The sequence below is a fragment of the Apodemus sylvaticus genome, chromosome 17 (genome assembly GCF_947179515.1).
Source record: "Apodemus sylvaticus chromosome 17, mApoSyl1.1, whole genome shotgun sequence".
Classification (NCBI taxonomy): domain Eukaryota; kingdom Metazoa; phylum Chordata; class Mammalia; order Rodentia; family Muridae; genus Apodemus; species Apodemus sylvaticus.
The window spans coordinates 63,985,019-64,010,789 of NC_067488.1; the positions used below are offsets into that span (position 1 = coordinate 63,985,019).

At 40.4% G+C, this 25,771-nt stretch overlaps 1 protein-coding gene across 1 annotated transcript in view; it reads right to left on the reverse strand.

Moving 5' to 3' along the window:
- The window catches only part of Nell2 (neural EGFL like 2), a 301,332-nt gene that overhangs the window by 52,360 nt on the left and 223,201 nt on the right, over positions 1 to 25,771 (reverse strand). Inside the window, exon 16 of the mRNA XM_052161466.1 lies at positions 25,198 to 25,293. Coding sequence (XP_052017426.1) covers positions 25,198 to 25,293 — 96 coding nt within the window. The remainder of the gene's footprint in view (positions 1 to 25,197; positions 25,294 to 25,771) is intronic.

Here is a 25,771-nt window from a genome sequence, read left to right on the forward strand (position 1 = left end):
CATAGAGCACCACCACCACCAGCTACTCTCTCAGCTGGCCTCTCCCCTCAACCAGCAGGAGATCAAGTCAGGGGAAGTTATGAATTGGAACATCTCCAGTGTTCAAAACGCAACTGCAGGAAGGAACAGTTCTCAGACAAGGAAAACAAACTTAAATTGAAAAACTGAATCAAACTGCCCGGGTGTAAATTAATGTAAGAAATGAAATTCACTCTTAGATTTACGAATAATAATCATAACCATAACACAGAAGGATGGAACACATATTGCACAAGAAAGGGCAATTCCAGACTGAAGGAATCCTCCGACAGGGACTCGGGGTATGCTGGGTAAAAGAGATGATTAAAGATAAGACAGCAGAGAGTAACCAAATAAAGAAAGAGCCATCGCAAGTCCAAAGGAAGTGAACTGGAGAGCAAATCCTCTTCACTAAAGCAGAGGTAAAGCAGCAAGGAACAGAATATGGCCTGAAAATAAAGTTCCTAACATAAAAGGGCAGACATAGAGGGATCTCAGAACACACAATTGGAAGGAAGAGAAATTTGCATAATTAAGGTGAAGGTAATGGTAAAGGATGTGGAGGACTGACCAATGTAATTCCACTGCGGGCAGTTGGGCTCTCGGGAACAGGGGTTGTAACAAACACAAGAGGAAGTGTGCTTAAAAATATATCGTATGAGAAGTGTCCACAGGAAGATCGCAGCCCATCCTAGGAAATCTCAAACAGAACTCTGAATGGAAACCTACATGTCGGTTCCTGGAGTCCGGTCATCTCCCACTAACATGGTGTTCCACCAGAACCCACGCTCCACGAGCCCTACCAGCTGTCTGCTTTCACGGCAGGGTCCTTTGTTTGTTTGAATATGAACTTCTCGGGATAAAAAAAGATTTCAAATTCTATAAACTTTATGAAAGTTTAAAACAAACAAGAATGAAAATGCTACTACGCATGCATGGGTGTTTTTCTTTGGGCATAAATCTGCAGTGCCTGTGAAGGTGAGGAGAAGGCTTCAGATCCCCAGGGACCAGAGTTACAGACAACTGTGAGCCACCATGTGCTCACAGTTTTTGTGATAATTGAACCCTGATCCCCTGCAAAAGCAAGAGGTGCTCTTACTCACTGACTGAGCAACCTCTCCAACCACCAAGCATCCTTATGCCATTTATAGTAGAATTGGAGAAACTGAAACAAAAAACCCCACCTAACTTTCCTTTGTGACAATGCTAGATGATATCTAATATTGTTGTATTATAAATTTGATTGTCTGCACTTGCAAATCAACATAAAGAAAACGCACTTAAATTGAGAGGGACTGTTGCTTTATGGATAGTTCTTTTCCTTTCATTTTGCCAAGAAGGCTCTTGCTCTGATGTTTGTACTGCTGGCAGTTCCATCACCTTAAATGCGCAGAAGTCACTGAAGCCTTAGGGATTTAATAGTGCAGTCACCAGATGTGTCCACCTTTTTGTCTTCTATGCATGTTTCATGGATGCTTTCCTCATTAGGGAAAATGCTATACATTATTTTCTAAGACATTTGATACAGAATGCTCAACATATTGACACCAAATGCAAATCTTTGCTTTCTGGCTTCTTGTCAAGTCCAAAATACTGTCCAGAAAGATCACATTGAATGAATTCAGTAAAAATTCATTCAGTATGAATTCAGTAAAGGTTCATCTTGCTTCCTTCCTATGTTTTATCTCACTCATTACATATATGCTATTTATATGTCTGGCTCATGGTCTGCCTCTTTTCTCCAAACATAAGCTCTATGTACATGGAATTGTCATCTATTTTTTTCTCATTATGGCATTCTTGGTACATAGCACAGTACTGGGCAAATAATAGAAGAACATACTTGCTTAATGAATGAGTGATTCAAAACAATCTACTAGTAAGGGCACCATGGCCTTATGTTGACTGCTCCTAGTTGCTCTTACAATTAGTTAAGATGCCAGAGCAAAGATACCATGTTAACTGAAACGGGAGAACTTAAGTTCCATCATGCACTGGCATTCAGATAATTGTACAAGTGTCTTGTGATTTTTGGTTGTTAGAGGCTTGGAAGTATGTGGCAAGTGTCTCAGCTTGTGCTTGTGGCACAGACTTCTGACACCGGCCCAGACCTGGCAATGACTTAGGCACAGAGGTAATGGATAAGGAACTGTGACAAGATGAAGTCTTGTCCAACTATCTTGACTTTGGTTGTCCTGTGGCTCCAGTCTTAGGCAACTTATGACAATGGTGGTTTTCTTGTTGAATATAGTGAGACTGACTGATGAGAAATGTGAACCTATTTTGACGACATGCACAACTCTTTCTTGGTGTCCTCTATAAAGCCTGTGAGGCTCAGAGCACAGTGTCTGTGGAGCACCAGAGAGCAGCATACATTAACTTTCTCCTCTGTCGGAAGAATAAGGACAGTAACCCACCTACAAAACCTTTGACCCAAAATGTGTCTTGCCTAAAAGAAGGGGCAAAGATAGAACGGAGACTGAGAGAATGGTCAACCAATGGCTACCCCAAATTGAGACCCATCCAATGGGCAAGTAGCGATCTCTGACATTATTTATTTCATTATTATTCATCCCTGACATTAATATCCCATCAATTATTAATGATATTCTGTTATGATCGCAGATCAGGAACCTGTCCTCTGAGAGGCTCCATCCAGCCGTCTATGGAAAGATACGCCTCACACCCAAATATTAGATGGAGCACAAGAGTCTTACAGAAGAGTTTGGGTAAGGATTGAGGGACCCTAAAAGGAGAGGAACTCCACAGGAAGACCAACAGAGTCAACTAATCTGGACCCTTAGGGGCTTCCAGAGACTGAAACAACAACCAAAGAGTGAACACAGGCTGGACCTAGGTCCCTGCACATACAGAAAAGATGTGCAGCTTGGTCTTCATGCGGGTTCCCCAACAACTGGAGTAGGGGTTGTCCTGGAACCTATTGCTTGCTGGCCTGTGAACCCTGAATCCCTAAATGGCCTGCCTTGTCTGGCTTCAGTGGGAGGGGATGCACCTAGTCCCACAGTGACTTGATGTGCAGGAGTGGGAGGCTACTAGGGGAATGACACCCAGAGGGAGTTCTTGAAAGAGAAGGGTAAGGTGGAATGGCAGGAGGATTTGCATGAGGGGATACTGGGAAGAGAGGAAGGACCGATATTTGATTATAAAGTGAATAAATAAATACATTTAAATTAAAAAACAACTTTCTCTACTGTCATTAGAGTCTAGCTGCCTGTCCTCAAGTAGACTAATTCTCATCAGTTTCTCATTCACTCCCTTGAATTCTCCCACATACTCCCAAACAACCCCCCCGGGGCCCTAGAAAACCTGCCAGAATTAATAAAACACAAGATGGTTTTCTTTAGTGGATCCTAACCAAAACTATTGATGCATTTCCTCTCACTACCACAGACCTCCAATGCCTCAGCGCACTGTAGACTCTGCTGACTCTCTGGCCCAGCATATTGGCCTACTTGCCATCCCTAGGTGTGCCATGTTGCCTCCCTCCCAGATCCTTGGCACACAGCTTTCTCTGCAAAGAATACCCTGCCCTTTCAAGTCATGTACAGAACCCTGATTCTCTAGTGTCTTAGTCCACCCCAGCCATTCAAGTGGATGTGCCAGGCCTGTCCCTGCCCCAGACAGACGGAGGGTGGTAGTCTCTGTTGAGCTACACACCAGCTCTGACTGACCCTTAGCGCTGTGCAGCAGTACACCTGCACGACATTAGGGAGATTGCCTGGTCAGGCTTCTGTCCCTTCTATGGCTAAGGGTAAAAAGGCAAACATCATCCCCTTCACCACTGCCTACACCATCGTCATCACAGTGTCACTCCGGGGAGGGTGCCTTTTCATGTCTTATTCCTAGAGCGTGCTAGCTAAACCCAGCACCGAGCTAAGTCCCAAATGTCTGCGCACTTGTATCACAAGAACCCTGATGTCCTGAGGTACTCAATTAGCTGTCGCAAACACGGGTGGTAGACATTTTGGAATTCTGCTTAGTTCTCCACAATTAGAGAATACTTCTGGGTTTTAGGGCTTGTTTTTGTTTGTTTTGTTTTGTTGTTTGGTTTGTTTTGAATCTTATGAAACTGTGTGTGCTCGGAGAGTCTGTATATTCTCAGTCCCCTCTTAGGATTTTAAATCTTTGGAGTAAAAGCTGCGCTGTACTGATCTGTCAGTATCCTATAGCACAAAGTATTAACTCTTAAATACAAACAGTAGGTAAATAGCTATCAAATTGAGTTGTTTGACCCCATAGTTTTGGTTTTAGCCTGTTCTTAGCTCCTTCATGCTAAGATTTCAGAACACCAATATTTCAGCAGATTTCTTCAAAGTGACATCTCTCCTTTTATAACAATTTTAAGATATGCCATATCTAATTTGAAATACTTAGAGACTATACATATATACATGCATATAGTGTATATATATGTATGTATACATATATAATATATGTATACATATATATTCCTATTGCCAGAGCATTCCTCAGCCATTCTCCTTTCCTTTTGTCCTGATTTCATTTTATTCTAATTATGCATGCACACAATTTATATGCGATATACATATGTATAAAATAAATATGTGATATATGCATATGTGATACATTTTGATATAGTATTTTCATTGTATTCTCAAAACATCAGAACATTAAGGTCATTTTTGATCTATCTATCTATCTATGTATCTATGTATCTATGTATCTATGTATCTATCTCTGTCTATCTATCTATGTATCTATGTATCTATGTATCTATGTATCTATCTATCTATCTATTAATCTATCTATCTCAGCTCTAGGGATTGAAGCCAGGGTCTCCTACATGTTAGGCATATGCTGTCACAATGCTCTACACCCCAAGCCCAGCAACATATGTTTGTAAAAGAATTATTTTTAGCAGTTTTGGGGATTAAACTCAGCGCAACCCAGGGTAGGCAAACGTGTGCAACAATGCCTCTCCCCATACTAAGGTTTTTGAAGTAAGTAAGCCCCAGGAAAGAGCAGATGTGCCAGAGGTTGGGCAAATATGTTGCCTTCAAAGAATGAAGTCAGAACAATAAGAAAATGTTTAGCATCCAGCAAAACGTTCCTAAAAAAAACACCCTTTCCCTGGTTTGCATTCTCAAGCATTTTTTTTAAAGAGGAACGTCTCAGGGCAGTAGAATGCTCTCTCTGTTTTACAGAGACACAGAGTCTTAAAGCCTCCTCACTGATCCTAACTTGGTTTTTCTCAGAGGCATTTCTGTGAGCCATTCTTCTCTTTGCTGTTACTGGATTCATACAGGCGTAGAACCCAGAGAAGCCTACAGTGATGGATTTTGACAATATCTTTTTGATTTTCACTCTCCAAAACACCAGAGCATACAAGCCATCTGTTGACAAGTACTACACTGAATTTATTTCAACTCTGAATTTGCGACTAGACCCATTTTTTTTTCTGATTAAGAACACATCATATTAGATTCAAGCACGTAGTTGCTGAGTTTCAACAAAACAAAACCAAAACAAATAACAAAACCAAACGAAAAAACCCCAAAGAATTCGAACCAGCTCATGAAGCTTGCATGTTCTCATCAGATTAGCCCTGTTAGTTTTACAGAAAATTTTAGGAAATTACTTTAAACATCAGGTTGAATCTGTTGAAGTGCAAGAGCAAATGTGACCCAGCCTCCCCAGCCAGTGGCATCAAATGAACTACTTAGCTCTGAAGCAAGTGTCGCACTCAGCTCAATAGCCTAACACCTGCCCTCCAAGATCATCAAACAGGAGAAAGGGAGTAGTTCTGAGTGAGACCATATTCCCACAGGTTACCCAGGATTTAACTCCATAATTTATATCCCAACTTTACAAACGTTATTTTTATTTTTTGCAAAATATTGTTTTTGTGTGTATACCAAACAGAATTACTTGCTACTGTCTCTTAAGGTGAAGAGTGTCTGCTAAATTCAAGTTTAGTTTCCAAACATCTAGCATAATTAAACTGTTCTTTCCCACTCTATTACGGTCAGTTCATTTTAAGACGCATTTGGCATAGAAGGCAGGACTATATTTCCTGTTGCTGTCAGTTTGTGGGTGGGTAAGACCAGAAAACAGCAAACAAGTAAACCCATTAGCACCTTTCAAGACTCGCTTGCCTTGGCCCAAAGTGGGCATATCTGTTAAATACATCTTAAAGGCTTCCTAAGGGGTCGAATGTCATTATGTTTTCAGTGAACCTGTGAACCTGTATTTAATGTTGTTAGCCATGTCAGTTTTTGAGGCTACTGAGGTATTTTTTTCATAGTAATAATATATATGCTGGCCTTTGGGGTTTCAGGAAACAAAGCTAAGTTCTCAGATTTGTGGGAAGAACTGATTGTAAAGATGTATCTGTGTTGAGAAAGAAAGCTTTCCCAGAATTGAGATTGAATGGACAGTTCTCCCTTCATATTAAGAGTCAGTCTTAGTTCAAGAACCTACTCTGAGATTTATTGGTAGAAATCATGATTTTGTGGAATTGCACAGTGATTCAAGGGAGGAGCGATGCTTGTGAAGATATTGTTGGTGGGGGGAGAGTGACAGTGACCTTCACAACCTCATCTCATAGCTCTGCAAGATGTAGCACAACGCCATGGGGATGACTCACCATGGGGATGACTCACCATGGGGATGACTTACCATGGGGATGACTCACCATGGGGATGACTCACCATGGGGATGACTCACCATGGGGATCACTTACTATGGGGATGACTCACTATGGGGATGAGCCACCATGGGTATGACACACTTGGGAATGATTTAAAGGGTTCTAAGGATGCAGAATTAGAAATACTGAAACCATTTGTGAAGCTCAGGTCCCTATTTCTCTTTTCATAACACTGGCCTGGCCCTCTAAATTCTGAAGTTCCACAGAAACACTCCTTTCAAGCTCTGAGGTAGAGCCAATACCTCATAGATGGCCAATGTTCACAAAATCATCCATGTTGAGTTTTTAGATGTGACAATAACATATGAGTAATATATGTATTTAAATCCATGAATGATTTTAATGAGTATTTCTCCAAAAATCACTTGAGAGTTTACATTTGTACTATTTTCCATATAGTATATTCTGATCATATTTTTTCTATTTCCCCCAACTCCTCCCAGATCCTTCCAACCCATACTCAACTTCACATTCTTTAAAACAATTTATTTCAAAACAGCATTTACCTCCTTTAAGCGGATTTTATTGCTAAAAATAATTATGAGTTTATAAAATATAAATTCTTATCTTGACCAATTCATACACTAATATAGGAAGTAAAACCGGAATGCTTGCTGGGAAATTGGCTTTAAATGCTTAAAAAAAAAATCAATAAAAAGAAGCCTTGGTACCTTCTTGCTAATGAGTTGTATATTTTGATTTCCTTCATATAACAAATATGTATTTCTCAAATACATAAAGTATACTGTATATACTGTAAAGTAGAACCAACTTGAGTTCAAATTTAAGATTATTCTGGAAATTTTAAAGTCAGTGCAGAAAAGGATCTGAGTACAAATGAATTACTGTAGTGCAACAATTACACGGTAACATCATTTTGAAGCAAATATTATTAAAGTATAAATATTTCCAGAGAGCAGGTACATTTCAACTTCCTAATGCTTCACACAATTATGTAAGCAACTCTATTTCTATTTTAGGTAATTTCTACATGTTTCTAACTTCAGATTTCTCAGTAAACAAAGACAGTTTTTGTATTTGTAGACTGGAACCTATATTTAAGCCATCAGTTTGTTCTTAAGTGTGACTAATAGGCAGCTACTCGAATATTCATAATTAGAGGGAAAAAAATCAGTACTCTTCATTCTTAAGAAATTGAATTTAAAGCATAAAGGCAATTTGGGTTTGCAATCCTTACTGCCCACCTGGTAACTGGAGGCAGATTAGATGGATGGAGGTTTGTAATGAGCTGTATTGAGGGGCATTGGATTTGCTAATGATCTTATTACCACACGCCCTTACAAATAAATCTCTAAGCTAGGTGTTGCAGGCCTGGGGGAGAAGTGTGAGGGAGGCTGGGGCATCGGATCACACCTTTGAGCTCAGTCTCAAAAGAACAAAAGAGGTAGTCACATGAACACGTGTGCCCTATGCTCCTATCCTTGTTTGCACAGGGACAACAGCAGGTTGAGGAAGAGGTTCATTGTGGGGCAATTCCCAGCACTTACACCTTTACACATAGGAGCCACTGGCTCCTTTCAACTGCTTACCTTGCAACCACTGGTTGGAATATATACTCATGAAGATTCAGGTTCTATTTCAAGTAAGAAATGATTTTCAACTGCTTTAAAACCATTTTTTCTTAATAGACAATAATGTGTATTGCAAAACATAGTTGACAGTATGATCTTAACCTGAATGCAGGGATCTTAGACAGTCTCATGTGGAGACAAGGGGGGGGGGGAAGGCAAATCAGGGCCAGGAAAGTGAAACAGGGGGCCAGGAAACATCAGGGACTCCAGATGTTTTTGAATTCAATTTAACGAAAGTTTAAACTTTTGTTAAATAAACACAATAGTCTAGTAGGGAGTTTTCAGTAGACTGTAGGAAAAAAAAAAGAGAAAGAAACTAGATCCTTCAGTTTACCCCTAAAATCTCCAGGCTAATTTCCCATCTTTAGTATCGTAGGTCTCAAAAAGGTGCAAGGAAAAGATCCGAGCTGAGTTTGATAGGGGAAGCTGTTCAGAGTCTGAAGAGAGTATGAAATAGCTCTAGGCACCATTGGGAGTGGTTCATTGCCTTTTGAGGCTCAGTTCCCACAATCTTAAAATGTAGCCAAGCAGAGAAGGTGCACACGTCTCAGTCAGCTGTTCAGGAGTTCAGGAGTAGTAAGGAGGAAACCAGGGACGCTGTCTGGCAAGGGCTATGGCTTTCTGGACAAGAACATGGATGGAGAGAAAGTAACAAGTACAATGTACTCACAAAGGGATAAATGCTTATATGCATGAGCTGGCCAAAGTATTATTATTATTATTATTATTAATATTATTATTATTAACCACGGAGTCAAGTTGGGGAATACCAAAGGATTAAGAGATTCTCTACTCTTGAAATCAAAGAATTAATATTTACAGTAAACTTGAGTCATTAATGGAGGGAAGATGGCAAAGATGAGAGGGATGAGTGGAAAGTTTAAAAGAAACATCTTGAGAGTGACACGTTTGTAACTGATGAGAGAGTGAGGGCACAGTTGCAGGACTGTGCACCCGAGGTAGGGGAAGGAGGTGAGGCCAAAGAACTGAAAAATGAGCACATGGGTTGGGTTGTCCACAGACACACTGAATGCATCAAAGAAAGATGCGGAAGGAGAGAGTTGGCCAGTTGTAGAAATCTACAGTGAAAGCAAAAGATAAACAAAGAATATGGGGGTGGGGAGGTGAGAATGGCATGATGGGATAAAAATCAACCTTTTAATGCAGAAAAGATTTCCCTGCTTCCCGATGTTCCCACTATACAACATCAGTCTGGTTCAGTACTTACAATAGTACTTTACATTATGTGCTATTCATGTGCAAGTTGCTTTGAAAAAATCCCTGAAATGTAACTACATAAGAATAGGAAGCTTTCTCATCTGAATCACTACAAGGTTGCAGGACTTACAACAATTGACAGGCTCATTTTAGCCATTAATGAACTAGTATGGAAATAAATAATTAAGCTGAACTAGTATTAGGCATTTGCCATATGGAACTAGTAATGAAAATACACAAGATCTAGAATGTATTCTAATATACAATTTAGAAAGTTGTAGATGTAGATGTTACACAGCTATCATTTGACAGAGAAGCTGACTCCTAGAGACAGACAACCCCAGTAAACACGAACAGCTCCCTAAGTAGAATCCAAAATGATTTAGGTGTTCAACAGGAGAACAGATTCATTTCCCACACCTTGGCTCAAGCGTCACTCCTTTAAGGATGCTTTCCCAACAGAGTGCAGAGGTCATGCTCCCAGTAGAATACTTCAGGATCACCTTCAGCTCTGATTACAGAGGCAGCTAAACAATTAGATCTGAAAATGAGTCTCTCGTCTCTCTTCCTATGACTTATGTTCCATGAGGAAAGAAAAATGGCACCTTTCCTAATATTGAACCTACTCAGATAGCTTGTCGGACCAATCTTTCCACAGGACAAATGTTTGATGACAGAGCAGTGTGTAAAAAAACGTGTCACATAAACTATGATGGTTTTCTTAAGACTTGTTAAGAAAACAACCCTGTAATCCAGTATCTTGTATTATGGGACACTTTTGCCACCAACAACTCCACTGAGGTTTAGAAACCAACGCCTTTGGTTTTGTAGATGAAGTGGACTGTCTCAGCTGACCCTTATTTATATAGTTGTTTCTCTGGGAAAAATTAGGAGGAAAAATGCAATTGATTCAAGTTTTCTACTTTGCCTTAAAGCAAACAGATTTTGTTCTTAGAATTAATCTATCCGTGATTCCTTTTCCAATGCTCTCCGGGGGTGACTTCTTTTAGGTTTATTTTCACTCTGCTTTTCTGAGAGCAAAGGACTATAAATCTTGTGGACAATTGCTCTTGCTTTAGTTATCATGCTCCTGGGCAAGGAAAGATGGCACTGTGGGACATATTAACGAGGCGGCAAGAATAAAGTGGCTCTCTGCTAAGTGTCCCATGCAGCATGAGCAGTCTCCCTGCCTGTCCATGAATTGGTACTCTTGATACTACAAGCACACTGTGCCTTCTAACAACTACTACTACAGTATTTGCTACAATTGGAGGGCTTTCTGGTTTTGTCCGTCCAGACATTTCTGAGATCAAGTAAAGTTCTACTTGTTTTTCATTAAATTTTCCTCATTAAAAGGCATTTTTGCCATTCTTACACAGTAATATATTTGGGTGACTCCTTTTGCGGGGGCTTGGTAGTACCCCAGCTCCACACATGCTGACGGCACAATTCATTCCGAGAAGAGAGACTTACAGGATGCTTTTCACATTTGCAAACTCATACATATAGTGATACTCATCACACCAGCTTGAAATAGGAAAAGTCTGAACACAATGGATATGTCGTTTTATATGGGAAAAACATGGTAAATTACCATCCATCTATCCATCCATCCGTCATCCTCCCATCCATCCTTGCATCCATCCATCCATCCATCCATCCATCCATCCATCTGTCAGGACTATGATGAAGGTCTCAGAACTGAGATAAAATCAAATGCATGTTTTACCTATACACTATAAGCAAACAAGTTACAAGATGGGGCATGTAACATTCCATCTACGTAGTCCATGTATGTGCCCGTGGCATAGGGCATAAGTATGCTTTAAAAAGTCTGGAATTTACAGATCAAATGGTCATCAGTAGTCATTTCCAGCACAGAGCTGTTGTTTTCCTGAAAATGGAGGCCAAGAATTTCGTGCTGTGGTTGTGTTGTAGTCAGCAGCGTAGTTCATGTGTAGCCATTGTGTCACACATCAGTCACATGACTAATGAGAACCTTTCCAGGCATCGCTACTTGCTGACAACAGAAGCAGTGACCCGTGAAGAGTGGTTGTACATCTGAATGTCACACATGTCATAGGCATTTATTAGATATGTCATACACATAGAAGCCTTTTCAAAGCAAGGATTTCTCAAGTGCTGTTATTCACCTTGAAATGAATTGCTACTTTCCCAGGCTGTGTTCAGGAGACTGTCAGGATGGTAGGCTTTCCTGGGGCTCCGTTTTTCCTTTTGGTGATGTGCTTTCAGTGCCCAGGAGTGGTAATGCATGCAAAGCTGACATGCCAAATAACTCGACAAGGTCATATGCCAAGTCAGAGAGATAGACAGAAAACGCCAACGTATGATCTATGAGCTTCAATTGGACTTCAAAGAGACTAAAAATAATTATTAGGACTACTGATAATGAACAAGAGCTCCTTAAAATAACCTATATTTTGGAATTGTCACAAATCATCAGCTGTATGTCATATTACATAATTTTTGATATGTACAATGTTTTGTGTTTTATATGTATTTTCATCATTCAGCAAAGATAAACTATTTTGAAATGGTGTACCTCCATATTTGTTTTGGGGCTTTTATCTATGTAGCTCAGACAGGCCTCAAACTTTCCACGTAACACAAGTGTTCTACATAGTTACGATCTTCCTGTCAAGGCAGCCAAGGCCTAGAATTTCAGACAGGCACCAACATGTTTTGTTTCTATATCTGATGACTTGCATGTGGTGATTTATAGAACCACAGAGTCACACAAAGTACCTGAAGTCATATAGCATCATTCTATTTCAGTTAGGGTGGAGAGAGCACAGATTTCATTCCCAAATAATTACAATTTAATAAATTATTTTTGCATTTAAATACTTAGATTTTTTAAAAATTCACTGTTAACTCAGTGAAACTTTGGATTATAAATATAAATACATTTTTATTATGCTCTGAGTTGACTTAAATTTGGGTGTGTGTACCAGAGTCTTGAACTCAATGGATTTGAAAACATCTGGTAGTGGTGAACAGACTTTGCATCTGGAACGTTCTCTCTGATACCATCCACTGGGCAGTAAGAATGATTGCCAACACCATACTTTTACTGCCAAGACTGTGAGAGTCTGTAATAAGAAATGCTTCTGCCCTGTCTTTGTTACTGAGAGGCTGCCAGGAAGAGTTACCTCCTCCTGTGAGGCTGTCTGGGAGTATGGTTTCCTGTGGATCTTTCCTTTGATGCCACTAGAAACGGAACATAGCAAAGAACATAGCTGATATTCTAGTTCTGAAAACTTGAGATGCTACCTGACATTAGGCAAGGCCAAAGGAGAAAATCTGAGTGAGAGCCATCGAGTACTATTTTCTTGTTATTATGGGTATGTGTGCATGTGCATATGTGTGTGCACATGAGTGTGTATATGCATGTGTGCATGACATACATAGATAGATAGACAGATAATAGGTAGATAGATGATAGATGATAGATAGATAGATAGATAGATATACAGGTAGACAGATAGACAGATAGATAGAGATAAGTTGCCATTTAATCATATTTTTATTCTCCAGTTCATCAGTGTTATGTAGATTCACTGTGTCGTGTAGCTCACATCTTGACCTGGTCCACCTCAGACGGAAACCATGCCCATGATATGATGATTCCCCATTTACACTGATCCCTGGAAACATCAAATTAACTTTCTGTCTATAACTTCTTTCAGCTGACTTCACTGACACCACTTAAAATGTATTCAGCATTTAGCTTGTGTCAGACAGTGGGCTATGTATTTTCCATGAATTTGTTTGTTTAATACATCTACATAAGGATTCTGCTACCAAGTCCTTTACACAGAGCAGGAAGCAGAGATGCGGAAGCACGGAGCTGCTTGCCCGGGATTGCATGGCCTGTGACTGGAGGAGCTGAGCCCAACAGCAGCATTCTGACTCCAAGGCTCCCACGTGATAGTTGCTGCTCTGCCTGCGTTTCAGAAACTCTGTGCACCAACCGTCATTAAAGTTTATGTCACACTTCACAGTCCGTCAAGTTTTAAAATGGATAAAACTGTGAGCACAAAAATATTCCCTTAGGGCATCTAAATCCAAACAGCAGGATGGTGTGTCTGCCCTTTGTAATCTTTTTAAACAGAAAAGGGCACTAATTTGACCCGGTTGTTTCCTTTTTAGAAAGCCTAATTTAAATTTCTCTAACAGAAAACCTACAAAATCTACTTGATTCTGGAAAATCCTATCTTTCTGCATACTGAGCAGCACGCTCTTTCTACCAGTATTTTCTTATGTCTGTTACTGAAATCATTGATGCTCGTTTTAGCCTCACTTTATTGAACAGTCCCCCATCTGAGAAAACATTTCCATCTCGCTTTATTTACACTCTTCTTTAAGTCAAATCAGTGACTGCCTGACTCCTAGACTAGAGTTTATAATCTACTCTCTGCAATACAGGTCATGTATAGATCATGACTCTTTCTTTTCTTTTTCTTTTTCTTTTTTCTTTTTTCTCTTTTATTTTGTTTTATTCTTTTTTTTTTTTTTGCACACATATGGAGGCAGATTTCTCAGATCCTGATGATAGCTATTTTTGTAGATCATTAATTGTGTGTTGAGTAGCTTCTATCTCTCCTGCCAGCTAAGAGCACCTGCTTCTTTCCAGTGATTTTTTTTTCTTCTTAGAACCAACATCCCTAGAAGGGCTGGCACCCTGTACTTTCAGGTCTCCCTGAGTGTCACACTTACCCAAGTTTCCTAATGTAGTTCAGGTTAGTCTCCCAAGATCTAAGGCACGCACACTACATCCTGCTGGAGGTATTAAGTGTTCACCTTCTTCAAAAGAATCTTAAAATCATCTGCTTATGAAATTCATGAGTTATTATCAAATTAGACCCTTATTTTCCTTTTTTAGCTATAAAAAATATTGTATAAATTACTAGACTGATTCCCTATAACAATGTATCAGACTCCATAAATGTTTAAGATAATGTCTTCTACTTTATGACTAAGAATTAAACAATATAACACAAAGGGGCACAGCATCAGAGAATGCTTGTGTTGAGAAGGGAAAAGAATGCTACTTGCACAAATCAAGAAGAACTTCTCAGAAAAATATGAGGGATTTGGACACAAGAGTGGACCAAGACCAGGTGTAAACATTCAGGGCTAGCACATGTCTGCTATGTGACCTTGGGCCAATATTTAATCCCGCTACTAAGAATTGTGTGTGTGTGTTTTCAAAAATGATCCTGAAAATAATTAGGCATATTTAAGAAAGCCATTGATGTGATTAAAATGAACTAATGAATGCAAGCTAATTAAACCACACTTGGAGTAGGCCAGGTTTTCATTAATGACCAACTGATGTATCGGGGATTGTTAAAGCATACTTCAAAAGGAAGAGTGCATATTAGGGAGACTGATGGGTGTCACAACAGAGGAAGCATCTTGGCAGAGGGTGAAGGTGGCCATGCTTCTGTTCTCATCTCTAGAGACTTGGGAAATAAAGAGACTATGGTGTGGATAGACATTAGTTAGGTAACCAACTGACTGACAGATGATAAATGACAGATAACACCATGATAGAAAGAGATAGCAAGTTTAAAGGTTTAAAGAGATGCAGGACACACAAAATTTCAGAAATGATAGGAACAATCTAGGAAGAGAAGAAAGGCTGTGAGATGGCAGATACACCCACTAGAAGGAATTAATCTTGTGCAGGGCCAGGGCAGGGGCAGAAGCAAATGCATTTCGAAGGTTGGGACAAGTTAATGACAAAACATATTGTTGTGTAAATTTTAAGGCAGGGCGAGATCTGGGGAGCACACTGCCAGGGCTAGATCAGCTACTGAAACAACATTCCCATGTCTGAGAATAAATGGGATGGTCAAGTATGTATGTACTCTTGAACAACTGAAGATCCGGCTTTAGTTAACACGGTATCAAGCTGCTGAGAGTCCCTATGGGACTGGAACCTGTGACCTCTCTCTTTTCTGTGACCTGGCTCTTTTGCACATGTGTCCTCTTCCTGCTGTGGTCTCTCTGGTTGCCATTTTTCTTCTTCTTATAACACAGATGTTTTTCTCAAGATTATACAAGTAAGTTAGAGCTTAATGGAAAGCCTGCTTCTCACTCCACGGCAAGAAATCCCCACATCGTGTTTAGAAAGCCTGGCTTCCATGTGTTTTTTAAAAATCCTCTCTACTGCTTTGTCCTTCTTTAGTCTCTTCCCCTCATCCTCAACAGTTTGGTTCCAACTCTGTTGCAGTTCTGTGTCCTGGTGCTGCTTCAATGGGAGTGCAGGAAATGGAGAGAGATGGACAGTCTTTTGACTTCAACAGTGCCGTGAGAAGAAAAGAAAACAGAACGTGGTTTGGCAGCACCGGCCTTAGCACTTGGGAGACAGGCAGGAGAATTATCAGGCCATCTAACCCGGGCTTCACAGTGTATAAAAAATAAAAACAGCAAAAAGGAGCCCTCCCCCCAAACAAAAAAAATAAATCACCACCAACAAAAACAGAAAGAAAAGAGACAAGGCAGAGAGCATGTGGAAGAGCAAGCTCAGAATGTGGGGTGACATGAACTCCTAGGGACGTGAAGATCAGCTTTGGAGAAACCATGACATAGGCGAATGCCTTCTGAAGATTCCAGGGTATTTCTGTTCTATAAAGCCAATAGTGTCTGGAAATAAATGGGACAGTCAAGTTTGTATGTACTCTTGAACAATTTCTACGTTTGAAAAATGTCAACCAGAGGGACCACAGCAGGAAGAGGGCACCTGGGCAAATGAGCCAGGCAGAAAAGACACATGTCACAGGCTTCCAGCCCATGGGGACTGTCAACAGGTTGGTTTCATGGAGGTGGAGTGGAGACCAGAGATTAGGAAAGATGGAGGGGTCAGATAACAGCTGCCAAAATGCAGATGTGAAGACTTAATTCTAGTGTTCCACAGCACTATTGGATCCCTACAGTCTACTAGGAGAGTTTGTTTTCCAACTGTAAAATTAATAAGTGTTTGAGGAGATGAACATCCTACCTACCCTGCTGTGAGCATTACATGTTATTTGCATGTATCAAGTTATTTCCTTAAACACCAGGAAAAGAAGAAGGAGGAGGAGGAAGAGGAGGGGAGGAGGAGGCAGTTCCAGTTCCTGGTGCTGCTTCAATGGGAGTGCAGAAAATTCCTGTGCATGCTCCTCCATAGCAAGGACACGGGCTTTGGGCGTGTGCATGCCTGCACTGAACTCCTGGATGTTCAGTTTGAAAACAATGTGACCTTGAACAGCAATACACTGACTTTAGCTTTTGCTTCTAAAAGTGAGAAGGGATGGAAAGACCTACTATCTAAGATAGTGGTTAACAACATAAAATGATGTAAAAAAAAGGGCCAAGAAATATGTACAGAGATAATATTTATTAAGAAGTTATATGTGAAGAATTGAGAGGCATGAAGGGGATAGGAACTCCATAGGAAGACCAACCGAGTCAACTAACCTGGACCCTTGGGGCTCTCAGAGACTGAACCACCAACCAAAGAACATATGTGGGCTGGACCTAGCCCCCCCCCCCCCACACACAGATGTAGCATATGCTCAGCTCAGTCTTCATGTGAATCCCCAACAACTGGAGTGGGGACTGTCCCTAAAGCTGTTGCCTGTCTGTGGAATAAGTTCCCCTAACTGGGCAGCCTTGTCTGGCCTCAGTGGGAGAGGATGCACCTAGCCCTGCAGAGACTTCATGTGCCTGGCAGAGGGGGGATAAGGGGTAAGTCCACCCTCTCAGAGGAGAAGGGGAGGGGGGACGGGGAGAGGGACTGTGGGGGTATTGAGAGAAAAAGGCAGCAATCAGGATGTAAAATAAATTTAAAAGATTAAAAAAATATGTAGTTTGTAAGAGTAATTCCAAATCAGGGGACAGTCTAAAGGCAACAACCAGAGCAAGTGCAGGGCACGGAGGGAAGCCCCCCCCCCCATTCTACTCTCCTTACAGGAATGTAAATCTCCTAAAGATTTGATTAATTTATGAATATTCATTACATATAAAAAATCTAGCAGTCTTCCTCACCATAATCCTATATAAGCCAATAGTTCCGACATAAGCCAACAGCGGCTATTCCTTCTGTTAATTAGGCAGTCGGTGTGAGCGCTCACTCAGTGTAGTGTTCTGTTTAAGGGAATCCACCGCCCACCAGTTGTAATTCAGTTTGAGACTGAAGAGAGTCCTTCTCTTCAGTCACTGAGTGAAGGGTAGCATCTTATAAGACACACTGAACTCGTAATCCTTGCCCACTAAGGATGGGTCACAGACACCCAGGTTTTAAGTTATCTGGTTTTACTAATAATGGTCATGACAATAATAATAATAATAATAATATAATACAGTGATAATACATAGTTAATGTTTTTATAAGGTCCATTAGTTGATCTTCAAGCCAAAATCCTAGTTATAATTAATCACTTTACTTTTGTTGAATTAAATAGTTTAAAAAGTAACAACCAGTAAAAATATAAGTGGCTGCTCACTAGCAGGAGAAGATCTAGGTTGTTTGTAAGACTGGAGTTGAGCCTTTTAAAATCTGAAGGAAAAACTTCCTTAAGTGAGAGAGCATTTCCATCAAGGCTACCATGCAAAGAGAGCCTTCTACACCAGGGACACGCCGTTGTCTGAGATGACCAGGACCGAGTTCCTTCACTTACTGTGATTGACCCACAAGGTTAACTTCATTCTTACTCAGCTTTATACTGGTTTAGACATGGACACCGAGAACACTGGCTATGGAAACCTCTTGGGCTCTCTCTATACATCTAGTCAGCTATGGGCTTGCGTCCTGTGCTCCAGCATCAGGAAGCCATCTGGAAGCTCTCTGTGAATGACGCCTGCTGCGCAGAACTCTTTGAGAGCCCTTTCCCAGTTTCCCTTTCCCAGTTACCATGCCAGACAGGAGTGTGTGACAGTCACTTCAAAGGTATTGGGTATTGCTTTGGAGCCACCTGTCCTCTCCCTGTTGTTTGAATAAAGTGCTCCCCAGTGCAGTCAGACAGTACAAAACTTCAAAGAAAAAACCCGTATTTATTTCTTGCATCTTTACAAACTTCCGGTCATGCTGGGTATGTATAGGAGCTTAATGACTGTTAAATATAGAGAACCTGGTGCATGCATTCCACAATGCTGGCCGTTGTGAGGGTGTTCTGCCATCCTGTGGTGCAGCAGGAACACCGTGGACACAATTCCTACTTCCTTACTCCACTGGCCTTACAGACCAAAGCGAACTACTAGTTAGTGTACTAGTTACCTCCCCGACCTGCGAACAACTGCTTTAGTTAGTCATTATAAGGATTAGAGGTAAAGTCGCAGTAACAAGGAATGCTTACCATTGCTGTAATTGTTATCAAACCATTCATTTCTCAGTTTAGAAAGGAAAATTATTAACCTTCTTAAGAAATTTCCCTCAGTCCACATACACAGTTGGTAGTGGGAGGATTTGTACATAGACGTGACAGCCACCCACTCACTAAGGCCTCTGGGTGGTGTGCTCAGAGGGAAACTTTGCAGCAGTAAATACTATGAGGGAATGAGACATTCAGAATCCCAGGACCCCACAAGAAACAAATAGATTCCAGTCACCCACACTCTGCTGGACCAATCCAGCTGGCCACTCCTTTCTTGTGATCAGATCACTTGATGTTTGGAACAGGATCTTTCTTTCCCATTAAACCACCTTTACTCCAGTGACTCCTCGAGCCACATACTGTTGCAGCTTTTCACATATCTAAAAATACCTTACCCACGTCACGTGTCCATTTTCTTATTTTTCCCCATCCAAGAAGCAAACAGCAGCTGTGCCTCTGTTTCCTCTAAAACTTTCATCTCCAAGAAAACATTTCCCCACCACCTTTTCCATCTGCCAAGCACTCAGAAATCTCGCCCCAGAGCTGCAGGGCAAGCTCCAAGGAAATAGTATTTTCCAGACATAACAGGGCAGATACGTATATGAACTCAAGATAGTGGCAGCATGTGCACACATAGGGCCTGGACAAGCTGGAACCAGATCAAATCCCAACACGGGAAGAGGAGGTGGACACAAAGTGCCCCTAGACAGGAACCTATTAGCAACTGGTGAGGGCACAGGGGTGGGGGTGGGGTGGGGGTGGGAGCATAAGCTTTTCTATGGAGTCTTACTGGGTATATCCCCACACTCTAGGACATTCCCACTAGTGGGCCAACATGAATCAGACACCCCTTGCTTCCTTTGTTTATTTTGGGAGGATTGGTTTAGTAGATAAGAGAGAGAAAGAACATGAAACCAGGTGGTAGGAAGGTAGTGAAAGATTTGAGATGGCTTTGAGGAAGGACAATATGGGATCAAATGTATATTGTGAAATTCTCAAAGAATAAATAAAACACTTAACACACATGAACATTTTTAACAAAATAAAAGTGAAGATATTTTGATATTTTCAAAGAGCTCCACTTGTCCTATTTTCTTGAAAGCCTGCTCTGTACCAGCTAGAAGACATTTTCTCCCTTGGTTAGGCGCATGGAGTGTCCTCATTTCTAGTGCTAATTAGGCAGGCCTTACAGTAAGAGTATAAAAATATGTCCCCATCACGCCTTTTATCTATTATACATGACTGATACTGGGAGAAAGTGAGCAGGATTTTTTTTCTAATTAATCTGAAGGACTTGGAAGAATGACATTGGCCTCGGACACTGAGAACTACTCTTTTAGGGTTATTTTGAAACAGTCTTGTTATGTAGCCCTGGGTCGATTGGTACTTGTGAAATAGTTCACAGTGAGGCATCAAGCTCAGATTAACCCTCTCCCTCAGCCTCTCAAATACTAGGAATACAGACATGCAACACTGTCTAATCTAACTATTTCAAAGAAAACTGAAGAGTATTTATATTTTCATAAAGATTAAGATTGAAAGATTTCCATTTGAATTAATTTTCTTGAAAGGCTTGAAATTCCTGAATCACATATTTTAAACTACTAAACAATAGTAAAACTAGACCAAAGCTATTTATTAGTTAAAAAAAGAAAACAAAATTTCTTTGATAGGATTCTTGGGCATCCAGATAACTCAGGGGTGTGCTCACTAATGTCTCAATAATGATATAAAATACCATCCAAGCGCCACTTGTCAAATCTTAAATATCACGCTGCCTTGCCCAATTCTCTTAATCTCTGGAATAAGGTGGAAGGTATTATTGTTGTGCACAAATTAAGGCATGGAATAGTGAAGTAGCATGAATCACACGGCAGGAGGAGGAAAGAGCTGAGAGTTGAGCTGATGCTTCTCTGGCAATTACTTTCATGTTCTTGAACCCTGGCTTAAATGCTGCGAGAAGACCACACTTCCATATAACATAGCATGACATGATATGATATGACATGATATATGATATGATATATCACAACACTACACAACACAATATAACACAGCATGGCATCACATCACAACACAATACAACACAACACAATATAATAACATAACATAGCATAACATAACATAACGGAGTCCGAGGACTGCTACATAAAGAGTAGGTATGCTCAAGTACCCCAGTTAATGCATGTAAGTGCTTCAGTTGGAAGGTTTGGTGAGATGATTTCTGTTGCCCTTACTCCAGCACCAGGGAAGGCAGGACGGAACCCAGGTCTTCATACAAGAAACACAATTGAGTGACTACTTTATCACACGGCCCCCATTTTTAAAATAATCTTATGAAATTTAGGGGGGTAATATGTGTGTAATTTTGTTAAGTAAAAGTTAAAAAAAAAGTAAAAAGGTATGCTTTCCAGATTTTCTTTTGTTTTTTAATGTTTTAGCCTTCCCATGTAAAGTGACACAAATGAATACAATCTTTTGCAAGATTCACCTTATAAAGGTAAGAGATTATAAATTATAAAATTACAATATATGCAATATATGATCCAACCTCATCACTGATTGATTAACACCAATGATGCTTGCTATACATATTTCTATCAGGATATGATTATGTACTAAAAACGATTTTTATTATCTACCTAGTTCTAGTTCTATAATTGCTAGCACATATTAATATGCAATGTATAATTTAAAGTCAATCAGCTCTAATCCATTTGAAGTTATTTTGAAATAAATTGACACTCATATGCCTTTTGCTTCATTTCTTCTGTTTGAAACTATGTATATTAAAAAGCTAATGCAACTTAAACTTAGGTTTATTTAGCCACTCAGTAAAAATAGCTCAAATTTTACCACGTTTTGATCAATAGGTAAGAAACTCACTATTTTACACATAAGAATAAGGGAGCTGTTTAGCACCAAAACACATGGTCTCTTCTTTGATATTTAACCTCATATTTGCTTTTTTTTTCAAATTTGCCATTTGAATACCTAATCTTTTCCAGTTACAAACATTTTAATTTCATCTAAGAAAGCAGTTGCTTGTAGGAGACTGTAAGATCTTTTAGCATTATGTACTAAATCATTATGAAAGATTTACTTTTTGTGTAAGACGGCTTTGCATATTAATCATATCACTAGACACACGTTTGCTGGGGTTTAGCCATGGGCAATAAATAGCGAACAGCAATGGCAGAGCCGTTAGATCTTGGCGCACACATTTCTAACACATTGTTCTGAGTTATACAAGGAGTAATCACCCTCCTAAATCCAAGTCAAACATCTCCGAGAATATTTGGATGCTTAATTAAAAATGAAGTTATGCTCTCCATGTGGGTGATTTTGTACAGTGGCTAAGAAGTCCATGAAAAATTAATTTAGCTCAATAAAGAATGCACGCACAACTCCCTTTTGAAGTTAGTAAATCGCTTCCACCATTTCTACTAAGACACAGAATGCAGAAACAGATTAAATAAAAGGGGGAAGAAACTTCTAGGAGAAACCTTTTCAAGTGAAATCACAAGAACTGGTAAATGCCCTGCTCGCTAAGATTGTTTTTGAGCAAAGGTGGGACTTCTTTTCTCCAGCCCATGCTCAGTGCAGTTGGACCGGCATGCCCATGACCTCTCGAGGCTTTCCATGGACCCAGCTCCATCAGGCTACAGCTTGGCCACTTCTGCACCTGGAATGCATCACCCTCTGGATGCTCTCTTTACCCTGAGAGATGGAAAATCTCCACGATCCTTACTGTTAAAGCTAATAGGATTAACATGCATTGAAGGTGTGAGCATAGCAAAAAACAGAGATCTGATCAAATATGGTTGGACACTAAATGCTGGAGCAGGCAACATGGTGTTAGACAAGAATGACAAGATGAAGAAAAAAAAAGCAGGAATTTTTCACCTGAGACGTTTAAGGACAGGCGGGAGATCCTAAAGACTGCTTTAAAGTAACATGCTAAATGGTCTGTCAAGAAAGTTAGTATACAGTTTCCTTCATCACTGAATTGGTAATCCATTTACACCAGTATTTACAGAATATCTACCAAGATGTGGACCATATGGAAGTGAACAGGATCTACCCCATGATTGTGGAGTTTAGTATCTAAAAATTAAAGTAAGGTGAGGAGACAGAAGTAGAATTGACACCTCCAGGATCTTTATTGATTATAAAATAAGATAATATGCTCTTTATCATAAAGGGTGCAATAAAACATCACATCACAAGTAGAAAACACAATATCGGGGTGATAGGATGGTACTTGGGTTATGATGTTTAGTGGAGACTGGAGGAGAACCCTCACCTTCTACAATACCAGCCAAGACGAGAAGAAACAGACCCTGGTCCAGTCAGGAATAATATGCTCTCTTTAGGGTCTTAGAAGTTAAGGTTTCCAAAGATACCAGGCAGCACTGCTTAGAAAGCAAGGAGTTGGGATGAAAAGCATCTTTGTTGCACCTGATAACTGACTTTAGGGATATAAAAAACTAAATCACTCAGAAACAGAGTTTTTAATACTCCAATGTAGATTATAACTACCTCGGGAGAAAATTGTGATGATTGAGGTTAGGGTTAGAGGGAACAGAAAATAGGAAGTCAAGGCTACAGGTAAACTATAGGGCTAGCGCCCAGCCTCTGTCTGTGTTCAAAGTCCTTGTTTGCTACACAAAGCTACTTAGAGACACCCTGGAACTGTCTGCACATAGTCTCAAAGATTAGGGATAATTGAAGAAAGCTAAATATTCTAGTGGCTATTTTTAATCTCAGTATTGAATATGTCATTGCTAAATTAGTATAATGCCATTACAGATTTTGCCACCTCATCATGTGACTTTTAAATAGATGGATGATATGCCAGACTGGATGTGACTCTTATTCATCAAAGTTCTAGACCATTGCCCTCACATCAGGGAAATGATCTAAAAAAGCCAGTAGTCAGACTTTTAACCTGAACCAGCACAAAGTATTATTCCTGGGAAATCTGATCAGCAAAACACTGGAGTACAGAAGTTCACAGTGTGCCTTTGTATGTCTGGAAACAGTGGTGGAGAAGTAAGTATCAGCGGATAAGAATTCTGGTGAATCGCTCCATCAGTGGTGGCTGATTTTGATCCAGCAAATTCTGTAGCAATTGGATGCTCAAAAGCCACATGTTTAAAAGGTTAACAAGTTTGATTCATATACAAAATATATTTGTGGGATTCTGATGTAGGAAATGGTGCCTTTAAAAGAATCCCACATATAAAAGTCTCACTATTTCACGTCAGGGATCTGAGTCAATTATTCACTGAAGACTCAAAACAATTCCTCATAGGCCAATCTGAAATAGCTGACCCAGGAAGGCAAGGCCTTGGTGAGTACAGCCTGCATACTCCAGCAGGATCTTATACTAACATATGCACTCCCCAAGTAGAGCAGGTCATTGTCTGCTTCACACACTGATTGGGCAGTATTTTTACTAAAGCACACGACTCTGAAGTACAAAAGAGGCACAGCACACAGGACAGCTCCTGCAGGGACACTTGCGAGAAGGGATGTAATATACAACTGCAATCACTAGTGGTAAATTTCTCTTGGGACATAGGCAGTTTCTGAGGTCATCTGCCATGAGACTCTACAATGGCAGCCAAACCCATATGATTTCAATTGGGGAACCTTCAGTTTGACTGCTAAAGTGTGCTTTTCTTCTGACAGAACCTGCTATTTTTTTAGTCATGAGCTGCATGCACACCACATAGTCTTCAACATTTTTTGGAGGTTTTTACCATTAGTATGTCTCAGGAAAAATAAATTCAGCAAGCACTTAAACGAATGACTTATGAATAAGTGGTTTGAACATTTTCTAATAAATAACAATAAATGAAAGTGGGCCAAATTTTAATATTCCAAGCGTAAATGCAGACTGCAGCATATCCTAGGGTCAGACACAGCCATCCCCTTCAACTCTGTGCTTAAATATAGCCACCATTTCCAGTAAAGAGATGCTCTGAATGAGCAGTAAGTATTACTGAGTCTTGAAATCCGGGGCAATCCCACTCATCTTTCTGGAAAAGCTCAACATGTATCTCATTGTAATAGCTACAAAACCTCCTCAGCGTGACTTTAGGCCGCCGACCAGTGAGCAGGCATCACTGAACTTTCTCCCCCCTCCCCCGCCTCTTCCTCCAGCACTCGGTGAGTAACAGAGTCACGGTTTGGAAGCCCACTTGAAACCTGAAGTGGTATTTTCCTCCCCCTAGTTACTGTATGTGTCGAGGTAAGAAGACATTTGTGGGTGACATGACAGTCCTACCTGTCTCACAGCTGGGTCCGGTGAAGCCTTGTGGGCATGCGCACACATTGGCAGCAATGCAGGCACCTCCGTTTCTGCAGCCGTCTTTGCAGAAAGCTACAATAATCCAGATACATGAATGAATCAGACAAACAGTGTCAGACACGCCTGTCACCGCGCTGTAAGTGAGCCACGCTGTAAGTAACCCGCTCTGTAATCTCTATGCCCAGTTCTTCCTTACTCCCTTTCCAGATGTGCAGGCAAAGGGTGAAGGACACGGTGATTTCATTATGACATAGTACTCTGTACTCCCAGTATGAATTTAGAAACAGTACCTGCTTTTTAACAGTAAGGAAATAGCTTGCCTGAAACGTATCAAAACACAGTAACCTCAGGCTGTGTGAAATGCATTGCAGTTTGTATTATATTCCCTTGTAAAAAAAAATAAACACACACTTGGAAATAAACATTTAAAAGTGGTAGCTGTTCTAGATGAAGCAAATCATTAGGGAATGAGAAGAGGAGATAGAAATGATGGACCCCTGAGGCTCGGAGCCGACTGCACACTGGCTAACGTGCTAAGACGTGAGAGAAG